Genomic DNA, 12596 nt, shown 5'->3' on the forward strand with positions numbered 1-12596 from the left:
TAGGCTGGTTAAAATCCCAAGCAATGAATAATCAAGTTTGATGAATTGCAAAGGGAGGGAAAAAGAGAAATGACCAATGGACAGGTCATCTTTTTGTCAAAAGCCACATGGATAAAGGAATCTTAGTTTATTATTGCCTCTTTTCACAAATGAAATTAGTCACAAGAATATGAACTCGTTATTCATTGCTATAAACCTTTATTCTTTCTGTTTTCTTCATGTCAATTTTCCTATTTTGTTATTCACATTGATTATTCTGAGAATCCCCGTAGGGAGTAAATATGGCTAAGGATTGCAAAATTTGATTTTCCTTCGGCCATATAAATTTTGGCATCAATAATTTCGCTGTAACATTTCATCATTCCGATAAACAGATATTAGCAAAAGTAAAAAATTTGTATTTTCAACTTACATCAGGAGGGATTCAATTACGATCAGAAAGAATTCAAACTATCGTCAGAAGAGATTCAAACTACGGTCAGGAAGGATTAAAACTATCGTAAGAAGGGTCATCGGTACAACCCTTTACTGAGTGGGCCATATGAGAGAAACGACGGCGTAGCATCTTATTGATGTCCTCAAAAATATGCAAATTTAACACTTCTTAGTTATTGGGAAATTTAGAACTTAAATTCATCAAAAATTTAATTATTTCCAATTCGGAATCATTGGTCGTAACGGTGTGCATCTCATTTAAGTTCAAGTTTAATTTTAAAGTGAGTCTTAAAACGATATTTTGGATACGGTCTTGTGATTGGTTTCGTTGTAATGTTTCCTGGTTCGTGTGTATGTGGGGTTTATAGGTGTGTATGTGTGTGTGTGTGGGTTCCTCTTTTTAGTTACAAGGGGTTTTTGTTTGACTGTACTCTTACTCTGACTGATTTACGGATTCGGAATCCTGAAGTGACTCCGTAGAGAAGGATACATCGTCTTTTTTTTCAAGAATGGATGGATCTGATGAACAAGAACAAGATAGTACTCATCGGCATGGGCCTACGCAAACTTTGAAGATAGCTATTGGGAAGTATCATAAACAGGTTATTTACTCGTTTCATTAACATTTATGTTATGTTTTAGATTAGTACTAATTGTCTCATGGGGTTAATTAAGAATGAATTTCTGTGTTTTACTCTCGAAATTCCCATTATTGATCTTAGGTATTGGTTTGATGTGCTTTCTTTTATTGGCTTAATGTACTGTATTTCTGGCCATTTATTTCATTTCTTCCTTTGTATATTTTTCTTTTTTGTTTGAATTTCATATAATGAGAAGGAGTCGTTAAACATAAAGCATAAGCCACTTTTTTCCAATGTTTGGCAAGAATATTCTTGATCTACTCCGAAAAAAGTATGAGTGGGGAAAAATTCATTGCGGAATATAACATATTAACTATATATGGTTTAGCGGAGGGCTGTTAAACATTCACTGTTTTTGGTTCATAATCATTCAATTTCTCTGTCTTCTCTTTAGAGGAATCTAGAAGTTAGAGTTTGTTCCTTCACACTCTAGACCTCATTTTTAAATTCAAGCTAGTTAGACTGAAATCTCGTGTAAAACTACCTTAAACTTTTGAAAAAATCAATGCATAATTATATTTTTTCTAGGGAATGTCTTCCCTAGGATCTTTTCATTTTAGTTATTTACTCTTTTGCAGTTACTGGTGGGTTGTGGACGATTATACTGTTCCAATGAGAACTGCGCATCATCCGGAAAATTACCCAAATTAACAAGTAATGAAGCTGCGGCTCGAGCAATTATTTGTTTGCGAGATAGGGCACGATTATGTGAACCACTTCCGGGTAAATATTAATCTTTTTAATTGAAAATTTTCGATCGTAGGTGGTAAAAGAAATATATGAAATGTAAGCAGTTTGCCGTTTCTTAAATAAACTGAATCAAATATATCCTTTAAGTTGGAATTTCTCACGACCATCACAAAATCTCAGTTTCTTAATGCATTGTTTTTATTGTTAGTGAGTTTTACCATTCCCGTTTAATCTCATCGAGGTAATTTTCTCGCAGGTAATCTTTCCTTCTCACTCCTCAGCATAAGCTAATCTCAATTTACGTATTAATGTCGCTTATGCAAGTTTTAATTTTGCTTTTTCCTCATCAGTTGACTGTTTTTTTTGTGGATTTATCAGCTTCGATTTACAGAATTTTTGACAGTGAAAGCAACAGATCCTCAGGAATCACTAAATGAAGAAACAGTGAAAAAATTACTGGAAAAATGTCGGGCAGAGGATGATTGGTATTGGATACGAGCTTATCTAGAACGTTTATTAGGCAGTCGTGTAGCACTATTGAGTTCATTCCGCAGGAACAGTTTTCGGGCACAGTTAGATGGAGTAATTTTTGCTCTTATTCTATGAATAGTTCTGTGAACATCAATAAATATATGAAAAAATTCAAAATGATATTAAAAAATTGAGACATGACGAGAAATAAATAAGAATCGAAATAATACCAGGAGAAAAAGAAATCTCAAGTTATTTGACGGATGTCTTCTAAATGTTGCAGAATGCAGTCGATTCTGGAGTAATAGGTACATCAATCGAACAACAGTCAGTTTCACAACGAAAACGAAGAGCACAGGCCGATGTAGATGGTACAGAACTGCAGTTGGAAACCAAGACAGATACCTCTTCCATCACTGTTAACTGTGGTGAATTATTATCCAATCAGTGCAGTCAAACCTTTTTTTTCCACTGTTGAATCTGGATTTCAAGCAATGAAGTCCCGAAATCCCGTCAAACATTTCTGTTATTTTAGCTGAAATTGCACGAATATTACAGGAGAGAAAGAAATAGAAGAAGAGATAGATCGAAAATGTTATCGTGGAGAAAAAACAAGCAGTGAATTAGCATTGGATATAACTCAATCTTCTCATTCAGATACCTCCGCTAGCATGTCACTTTCTCGTACATTGGCAGGTGAACTTGCAAGGTATTTTCCTTTATAACTATTGCTTGTTTTGTCGTGGACTCAATTTTTCGCAAAAATTAGTGAAAAACTAATTTGTAGTGCGGATTGGATTAATCGTCAGAAAAATGACGATATTTCAAAAGCGAAGGAGAAAGGGAAAAAATATTTATTTGCAGATCAGCATCTGATTCAAGCAGTATGCAGTATGCAAGCAACGCATCGCAGAAGAGTTACACTTATTATGGATGGATAAATGAGGTAGTTGAAAATAAAGATACGCTAATTAAAAGCTCGAAGAGAAAGTGTGTTATTCGTTCCTTTTTTGTAATAAATCGTTTCCATCGTATGCTCTGTTTGTACTCCGCATAGCTGATATAGAAATAATTTTATTGTCGCTTATATTGCAGGAGAAAGCTACGCGGTCAGTGGAAGAGATTTCAGAAATCATTGCACAACTGCGGGAAGGAAAGTAAGCATTTGAATTCTAATCATCGAGGTCTTTCTTAATATTCTTTTGTCAGTAATTTTCGTAGGCTTTCTGGAACCTATCAATTGATTAGGAATTCTCTGAAATTCTTTCCTTATTGCATTAAGATCACCAACGGATATGGATGCAGCAGGACGTTGTTTTCGTTTACTTTTCATCGAAACAAATGAACACACGAATTATTTAAATGCTGCAATGGGTGCAGTAGCTCAACTTTGTAGCATAATTGATTTCCAGGTAAAGACCTGTTATCGCCTTGCAGTGAATCCTATGTCACTTTTAATTGTTTATCTTCTTTTTAGTCCTTTTCAGAAATTCTCCATAACTGTATTATTTTTTGAATAACACTGCGAATCAGCTAAGTAATCATATTGATCTTTTTAGCTGCAATATGAACGAGCCTGGGAACGTGATCCAGCCGGTATTACACACATCATATGTTTAATGTTCGAATTACCATTCGTCCAATGGCTTGAATTTATCGAAGTTGGCTTCACGCCGCTGTGTAAAATGTGCTCAAATTTATCAGAAGAAGGCCAAATGGCATTGGCATCAGTGTGGGCTAATTTTGGATCCCAGTGGATACAGGAACGTATTAACCTTATGCAGCAGGTATTTGACTTTTGTTTCACTTAAATTTTTCATGAAATATCGATTTCTGGTTTTCTTCAGAAGGAGAGATGTATCATTGTTTATTATTAAAAAAAAAAAAGAATCTTGCTTTACTCTAGGCAATTACTCTTCGTGTCTTAACTGTAATTGATGCGGTTGGAAGCTTGCCACTTTTTACTGATCGAATTGAACCTTTACCTGCTGCGATTCAAGCGTTGTCTATATTGTATAAGGCGACTTTGATCAGATCCAAACGTGATATGATTCTGCCTCGGGGTATGCTTCGCTTTTGTTATGGTATTCCTTTTGATCTTAAAAATTAGTAAATCAGTGGTTTTGCTATACATGTTTATGGAATATCTTTATGTCTATTTTTTATTTTACGTAATGTATTTTCCATATTTTTTGGATTTTGGATAATACTTTGCGCAATCTTTTGGCCTTATTTTTTGGAAAATAACTCTTTTCTAACATTTAATTTAATATTTTCTTATAGATACCATTACAATGAATGAAATGACAGAAGTCCATGATACGGACTTGTCAGCAGTGAATGTAGAAACTAGTACGTTTTATTTCAAATAGCTTCTAGCTGTTTCGATAATAAGTCTTGTCGTTTTTGGGGGGGAATTTCCATCATCTCTTATGATTAACACCCTACCATTAATGCGAAATTGCCCTCAGTTTGTCGGAAGATGAAAAAATGTTGACTATAGTTTGCATGTAATTGAATAAATCTTTTCCATATTGCTACTGTCTTCGTTCACTGATAATATCTAATTCTTATCTTACCTCATTGATTAAAAAAGTTTTTTTGTATGGCAGAAGTGCTTCGGAGTACTTTTATCAAAAAAGGTATTCTGAAGATGGCAGATCGGTATGAATTTCCTCCGGCAATCATCATGCTCATTTCTTCCTTTAACAGGGGAAAAATTATCCATCGAAAATTCTTATATCTTCAATGTTTGAGATTTTACTGTTATCGCTAGTATTTCTTCAGATGATGGAATAAATTCACGGGAAAACAATAGGCGGCGAAATTTCTCGTCTTTTCTTGAGGCGTTTACTTATAACGGTTTGTTATCTACTTTATTTTGGCTATAATAAACTTTTGTAATGAATAGTTTTTTATATTCCTACGAATTTCTGAAGTTGACTGTTGTCCTTTCGGTAAAAAAAAAATAACGAGTGATTTTTCTGATTCCCTGCTATGAGAAGTTCTCATTTACTGTCCTCTTTTTATATGAGAAAAGTTCATTTGCAGAAATTGAGCTAGACGAAGAAGAAGAAATCCGTTTAGCAAGAAAAGCACCGATTGATGCATGGCTGGTAACGAAAACCTGTTTACCCTTAACAGAATTGATGAATACAACGTTGAGTGATAATATTTCAGTTCAGGATGATTTTGTTGCATATAAGGTTCCATACTGCTATCTTTAATATAAAATTTTGGGTCTCTATCGATGAATAAGATTTTTCAGCGTCAACTCAGTGAGTTCCTATGTCAAGAGGATAGCTTTGCGTGCCGAATGTAGCGTTTACCTGCGCCCCATCTTAATCTGTTCAATGCTCTCTTATAATTTTAAATTACCAGCGGTGCATTTTCTCGTCTGAATTGAGTTTATAGCATCTTGCTTAGGACTTTTAGGACGTATATTAGTACATGGCTGTTGTAAAAATGTAGCTTATTTTATCACGTTTTATACATAAACAAAACCAATGAATTTTTCTAGTCTTATGAGAATGGACATGCATTTTCTGTGATGCCCGAATATTCGTTCATATTAACAACCGAAGTGAAACAACGTTTTCTCTACTTAAATAATCGAATTCGTCAGAGAAGTGAGCGTAGACAAGCATTGGCTGATGCTATAACATTCGGTGTCTCGATGGAACCGTATTTGAAATTAAACATTCGTCGCGATAATATTATACGTGATGCTTTAGATAGTGTACGGCTCTTTTTTTTTCTTCAATTTCCAGCAAATTTCATTTGAGTTTTTGAAACATTTAATTATTTCATTCTTTTTTATTAAATTGAGAGTATTAAGTAACATTAGTGGATTTCAATTTTTAAGCGATAATTCCTGTGTAACAATATGAAAAAATACATCGCCCTGCGACCATTGAATTTCATGAATGCAATATCATTTCTCATCACGGGTGCAAAGAATTTTCCTTTAGAGTAGAAAATGGATGATGCATGCAAGAGTAACCGTAGTTAAGAAATGGAAGCTAAATTGTCTTTGAATGAAAAATTAAAATAGTTAGTGTAAGAATGGCATAAAATACTGAAGTATATTTTGGGACTAAATACGTTCACTATCCAATCAGTTATTACCTCATTTTTGTTGGCAGTTCTTGAAGTTCGCTTATAGATGTCATTGTTGACCGGCCCATTGAAAAATCAGATATCTATCGGTTACTGATAATTTTAGCCCTTGAGCTAGGTACTTCAGCTTATATATTATTTCTAGCTGGCTGCAATTGCAATGGATAATTCAGCTAACTTCAAGAAGCAGCTTCGGATCCAGTTCGATGGAGAACAAGCTGTAGACGAAGGAGGTGTATCGAAAGAGTTCTACCAATTAATAACTGATGAACTATTTTGTCCGGATTACGGTTCGTTCAACTATTTTTTATTTCCTTTTTTCGAATATTAAGTGACATGTGAAGAATCATGGGAAGAATTAGGTATCTTTTTATTATTATGCTTATTTGAGTTAATAACATGTTCCTGTATGTGCTTTTATAATAATTTGCTTTCTTGCAGTAAGTTGCATAAGTTCACTTATCCACTTCATCTTCATTCTTACTTTTATTCATGATTTATTGCTATATATTTCCATTTCCTGCTTATGTTATACTGTCTAACCTCATCATTCATCATTATTATAGGCATGTTCATTTTAAATGAAAAAACGGGTTTATATTGGTTCAATTCTCAGTGCAACTTTTGTGATGATGAATTTGGACTAATCGGACTACTGTTTGGATTAGCCATATACAACAACATACTTATTGATGTGCGATTTCCCACCTTAGTTTATGTGAAGTTACTCGCAAGGCCGGCCGTTTTTGACGAACTTGCTCAAATTGATCCGGTAAGATCTTCTAAGAGCTTTCAGTTACTTGATTTGGTTTTAAAAAAATTTGAGAGTTTCCTGAAACACCTATAATGTTTTTAACTAAGAAAAAATCTTTTTTTTTTTGTTATACAAGTCCAAATTTGTTCTTAGGAATTATACAGTGGATTACGACAATTACTTGAATGTGATGATGATGTGGAGAACATTTACAATTATACGTTTCAAATTTCATACAAAGATGTTTACGGTTGTAATCACGATGAAGAGCTAATACCAAATGGCGCACATATACCTGTAACACTTGCTAACAGAAAGGTTATTTAGTTTTATTTTGCTAATTTCTATTCAGGATTGGTCATGAAAGTTGTAGTAATCTACTAACTAGCTTGTTTACTGTTTAAATCGATATGATTTTTTTAAAGAATTTACGCTATTTCTGTGAAGCATATTCATCCCAGATGTTTTTGACCACCTTTTCTAAGGGTACTCTATGCTTCATGTGTTTTGTATCAACTGTTCCAGCCAATAGACTTGTGGAGTTTTAGAATTTCACATAATTCTGACGACTAATTACGTCTAATTTTAAATCTTAGGATCAATCTTGATATCAATATTCAGATTTTTTTTTCAGAAATTTGTGGCGTGTTATGCTGATTTCTTGTTAAATCGTTCGGTGAGACGGCAATTTGATGCATTTAGTATGGGCTTTAATAAAGTAGCTAACCGCGGATTGTTAAGGAGATTATTTATGCCTGATGAAGTCGAACAGTTAGTTTGTGGTGTACTTGTAAGTTTTTTTTTTTTGTTTTTCCTTTTTTTTACTTGACATGGGAATTCAAATTTTCAAGATTCTTCAAATTTACTGGAACTTCTTTGTATTTTCTGTCTATTTACTTTTTTACATATTGCCGTGTACGTGGAGTCCTCCTTAATATAATCAGCTGTGATCTTTGTGCTAGAATTGTTGAAAGGAATTATTGTGTTGAATTTGATTTCCAGAATATATTTTAGGATTTGGATTTCGATATACTTGCGCATTGTACAAAATATCAAAACGGTTTTACTGAAACCAGTCAGACAGTGAAGGTTGGTATTGTAATAGCACTTCAGAGCATAACTGGATGATTTTATCTAATTATTTTGTTCATAATTATAAGTTAACGAATTTTTCTTAGGATTTCTGGACAGTGGCAAAGGCAATGAGTACGGAGGAAAAAAAAATGTTGCTTCAGTTCATCACAGGTTCCGATAGAGTTCCTGTAGGAGGTCTAGCAAAATTAGAGGTCATTATTGCTCGAAATGGTGATAATAAGGAGAGGTGTGTTCTTATATATTTTGTGTTTCCGGTTTTCTTTTATTTTTTTTTTATAACATCACAACTTGATTTTAGATGTTACTCTACTCAGCTATTCTGAATAGTTCAGTTTGGTGCCAAAAAGTTGCGATTATTGCTTTTTTTTTTCAAATAATAATAGTGATCTGATGGTTCAGCACTTATTGACCTCATGAATTCTGAAATAACTTTGAGACTTGCTACTCGGGACTTTTATAAATATTTTTCATTGATTCACCTAAAGTATATTTGTGCTAAGAATTTAAAATGATTTCAGACTGCCAACAGCTCATACTTGCTACAATGTGATGTTATTACCCGATTATGGAGATCTTGAAATAACAAGAGAGCGTATTACCAAAGCAATTAGCTATAGTCGTGGATTTGGTTTACAGTAAGGTAATTTTTTTTTAATTTCACTTTTCATTTTTTTTCTGTATTTATTACCCTGATTTTGAAACTGATCTCCATATTTCGTATTGTAAGATCTTCAGGTCAAAGCTGCTTTTACTCTTGAAAATTCCCTGAATTTTTATTATTCCTCCAGCATTTTTTTAGCTGAAAAGGAGCACATCCTGAATACATAATTAGCACTGTTGCTGTCGATACTTTAGGGCTGTGAGGAATGCAGAGGAATACCTGTAATAGGAATCATCATCCGACGTGTTTTGTATATAGTACTGTTTTGCAGTTTTCCTGGAAAATAATTTTATTTATGAAAATTCACTGTGGTGCCTTTTTTCTTTTCAAGACAATCATTAAAAAGCTTTAGATTCATTAATTTCACCTTAATTTTGGTTTTTTTTTTTACTAATCTATGATTTATAATTATCTTCGAAGCAAAAGTCTTTCGAATTTCTTTTCGAACTCATCGTTTTTATTCAGGGATTAAACCTAGGAGTGGTTTGTGTTTTAATGGATTCTTTTCTTCCTCTGCTCTAAAAGAGCGAACCGGATGGAAAAGTTAAAATGGTCTCTAGATAGCATATTTCTTAAACGTACTGTAATTTTTATTTCGTGTATGTATTTTTAATGTATTCACAAACTTCCAAATGTTAATAAGAAATGTACTAACGTAGTCCTGGAAAAAAAAGCGATCAAAATTATTTTCTTTTTCCTACAAAAAGATTAAGAATTTCCAAAAGTTCGGCAAATTTTTTTAAAGCTAAAATCTTTTATGCCGCCATTTTGTCCGAACAAGAAATTTAGTTATTCCATTACCTGAAATTTGTTTAACTGTCGTCCCTCTTGTATTGACGTGAATTTTTTCCAGAAAAATTTTCTGAATAAATTAAAACAGTTGTATCAGTAAAGTACTTTTGTATGTTTTGATTTACACTATAGATTCTGATCATGAGAAGTGTTTTAATTTACTCTTCCATGAGATCATGTGTATGTCAAAAGTTCTGACCTTTCAAGTCATAAGTTTAGTCCCATGGAAATATTAGCAACAAAGAAGTTGAAAAATAAAATCTCGCTACCGAAGGTGGTGAAAACCTTTTAATATTATGAATCACAAAATAACAAGTAAAAACCGAATGTAACATTTATTCAAATCGCAAAAAAAAATGTTATTACTTATCTATCCTGAAGACGATTTATAAAAAAAAAATCAAGTGATAGAGCAAAGATATAAAAAACAGGATTGGAACAAATTTAATGGAATGGTTTTGTAGGTGAGCTATCCAGGTTCTGAAATCGAGAAGTGTAATAACCTCACGGAAAGATTGATAAACCGTAATTCTCAATCGGCTAATAAAACGAGAAGCTTTTATGCATTGATATCTTAAGCCAACATTTACAGGAATAAAAGTCATACATTACCAATTATAGATTGCAATTTGAAATATTTATTGTTGAGCTATAATTATACAATTAAGCGTTCTTGTTGATTTAGTATGGATCATAGAAATTTAGCCTGTTATCCTAAATTCCATCCTCAAGTCTGTGCTGTACGATACCAAAACTTTTTCGTATTTTTAAGAATGAAATGCCTACTCATTCAATTTATTCCTCTGAAGGGAAAGTTTAGAACGATCTAACTATTCCTGAAAAATGTCCATCCAGCTATTATTCGTTTGTGTTCCAAAAATTTACATAAATATTTTTAAAACGGGAAATGATAAGTGTTTTGTATCCGTAATCTTTCATTTGGGAATGAATATGAGAGAAAATTTGGCAGGAATTTCGTGTCCAACATATAAGCTCAAAAGCCTTATTAATCATACTAATTATTGATTGACATCTTGACCTTTATCATACCATTTAATGGCTAATATTCTCATCATTACGAATGAAAATTTAAAGCGTGACCTTATTCATATGATTTAACAGATGGTCATTGTAAGGATACGGATTTTAATTGATAACTAATTGGATCAACTGGTAAATGAATAGCTTTACTGCGGAATCTAAAAATAGGTGAAAGAGACCGATAACAAAAAAAAAGAAAAAAATTTATTAGAACTTTCCAAAAGGGAAAAGAAAACTTCAAAAAAGGTTAATTCTAACATAATTTGCAAGTTTTGGCACATAATGTTTTCATGAGTAAAAATAAAGCCTGAGAATGACATCGATCCTGGGTCATCCAGCATGCAGCTATGCGATCCTTACAATCTAAAAAAAAAAAATTTCATTTTAATTACCATTCTTGTTCAATTCAATTCAATTTTCTTTTATGAACATTTTCCATTTTCCTGTAAGAAATTAACTTTAATTAATTAACAAAATATGGTCAATAATTTACTTTTATGGCCCATTTCCGTGGAAAATTTATCAAAGTATCGGTCATTAATAGCTGGTAGCACATCATATCGTTTTAATGATGGTGGTGAATAAATCACTGAACTCTGTAAAATTTTCAATTCTTTCATAAAATAGTTTTTTCTTTTTTTTTAAAAAAAAAAATTCATATTCCTCAATTTAGGAAAAGAATAGGAATTACATGAAAAATCTGAAAAGTCGATACTAATGTTCTTTTAAAAATTACCGGATTGTAAAACCGAAGTATAAATTATTCTTTATATTTGTAAGCTTTCCGGATATCAATTATGAAGATCAGATTGCTATGCTAGTAGCAATAATTAATTAGTTATTTTACTCAAACTTAAAAGTTAAAATATTGGAACATTATTTATTCGAATTGTAAAAATTTTACTTTTATCCTTTTTTTTTCTTTTTAAATGATAGCAAATTTATTAGCTATTTTTGATTTTGTTTGAAATTCCAAATAGAAACTTTGAAATGTAATGAAATATGAATTGAAACTTTAAATGTTTGAATCAATTCAACTTTTTCATCATCCTCTACTCTGTCTTTCTTTTAAGATATCGCAGTTAGAAGATTGGTATTATTTATCCGAAATATAATGATAGTATCAGTTTTAAATTCGGTACATTCCATTGAATTTTCATTGCTGATATCAGCTCATTTTAAATCATACAATTTCGGAAAAGGTTTAATAACCTGAGCTCTTGGTTGTAATGATGTAAGGTATGCTTCAGAACATCCGTACATTCGATTAATTTTTGCCAAATCAATTTCACTAAAATCTTTCGCATTACCAATTGTTGTTGCAAATCCTGTAAATTAACTATTTTATTAACATTATCATTCTTATCATTGCTGTTATGATAACAAAAAAACTTGTTGTCAGTAATGGGAAAGCATATTGTATTAACTATTAAGTAACTGATTTCACTTGGCTGCTTTATTAATTGATTGTTTTGATTAAATATATTATCAAATTCTCCGTTATATGATCTAGGTGGAAAAAAGATAAGCTAAAATATAAGGAAGGATTTGTTTCGAATGAAAAGAAACTGATTAAATGGAGTAAAATGAAAGCTGAAAGTGAGAAGAAAATTGTCCATATATATATGAACGTGTCCCACATATGCAAGCCTGTCCATATGTGAATGTGTCCCATACACGCAGGCCCATCCATATATGAATGTGTCCCATACACGTAGGCCCATCCTCTTATGAATGTGTCCCATACACGCAGGTCTATCCATATATGAACGTGTCCCACATATGCAAGCCTGTCTATATGTGAATGTGTCCCATACACGCAGGTCTATCCATATATGAACGTGTCCCACATACGCAAGCCTATCCATATGTGAATGTGTCCCATACACGCAGGCCC

At 32.5% G+C, this 12596-nt stretch overlaps 2 protein-coding genes across 3 annotated transcripts in view; one reads left to right on the forward strand and one right to left on the reverse strand.

The window, feature by feature from the left end:
- The first annotated feature begins 937 nt into the window (after window positions 1-937).
- Window positions 938-9233, forward strand: LOAG_08458. 2 transcript variants are annotated; one of them, XM_020447709.1, is made up of 22 exons: window positions 938-1037; window positions 1655-1799; window positions 2158-2348; window positions 2521-2665; window positions 2796-2946; window positions 3102-3183; window positions 3333-3394; window positions 3520-3649; window positions 3797-4024; window positions 4144-4300; window positions 4521-4589; window positions 5025-5099; window positions 5289-5443; window positions 5758-5976; window positions 6502-6646; window positions 6923-7128; window positions 7264-7428; window positions 7745-7900; window positions 8125-8199; window positions 8289-8431; window positions 8724-8845; window positions 9005-9233. In XM_020447709.1, exons 1-21 carry the CDS (start codon window positions 945-947, stop codon window positions 8842-8844), a joined length of 2913 nt encoding a protein of 970 aa, XP_020302090.1. In that variant the 5' UTR covers window positions 938-944; the 3' UTR covers window position 8845; window positions 9005-9233. The 2 variants fall into 2 exon arrangements, with proteins under 2 accessions (XP_020302090.1, XP_003144038.1); XM_003143990.2 differs by having other exon boundaries at window positions 8724-9018.
- Window positions 9234-10952: 1719 nt separating this feature from the next.
- Window positions 10953-12596, reverse strand: part of LOAG_17897 (hypothetical protein) — a gene marked incomplete at both ends in the record, with an annotated part of 5457 nt that continues 3813 nt past the window's right edge. The window contains 3 exons of the mRNA XM_020450561.1: window positions 10953-11062; window positions 11193-11295; window positions 11912-12027. Of these exons, the coding sequence (XP_020305741.1) occupies window positions 10953-11062; window positions 11193-11295; window positions 11912-12027 (329 nt within the window). The remainder of the gene's footprint in view (window positions 11063-11192; window positions 11296-11911; window positions 12028-12596) is intronic.

The sequence above is a fragment of the Loa loa genome, assembly GCF_000183805.2.
Source record: "Loa loa unplaced genomic scaffold supercont3.147, whole genome shotgun sequence".
NCBI classification, from domain to species: domain Eukaryota; kingdom Metazoa; phylum Nematoda; class Chromadorea; order Rhabditida; family Onchocercidae; genus Loa; species Loa loa.

What these genes read in the sequence shown, in the direction of transcription:
- LOAG_08458 (XM_020447709.1), top strand. Translation starts at nt 945, where the DNA reads ATGGATGGATCTGATGAACAAGAACAAGATAGTACTCATCGGCATGGG. An exon ending in TTCCATCACTGTTAACTGTG is followed by an intron (nt 2,666 to 2,795) that starts GTGAATTATTAT and finishes CGAATATTACAG; the next exon opens with GAGAGAAAGAAATAGAAGAA. An exon ending in ACTATTTTGTCCGGATTACG is followed by an intron (nt 6,647 to 6,922) that starts GTTCGTTCAACT and finishes TCATTATTATAG; the next exon opens with GCATGTTCATTTTAAATGAA.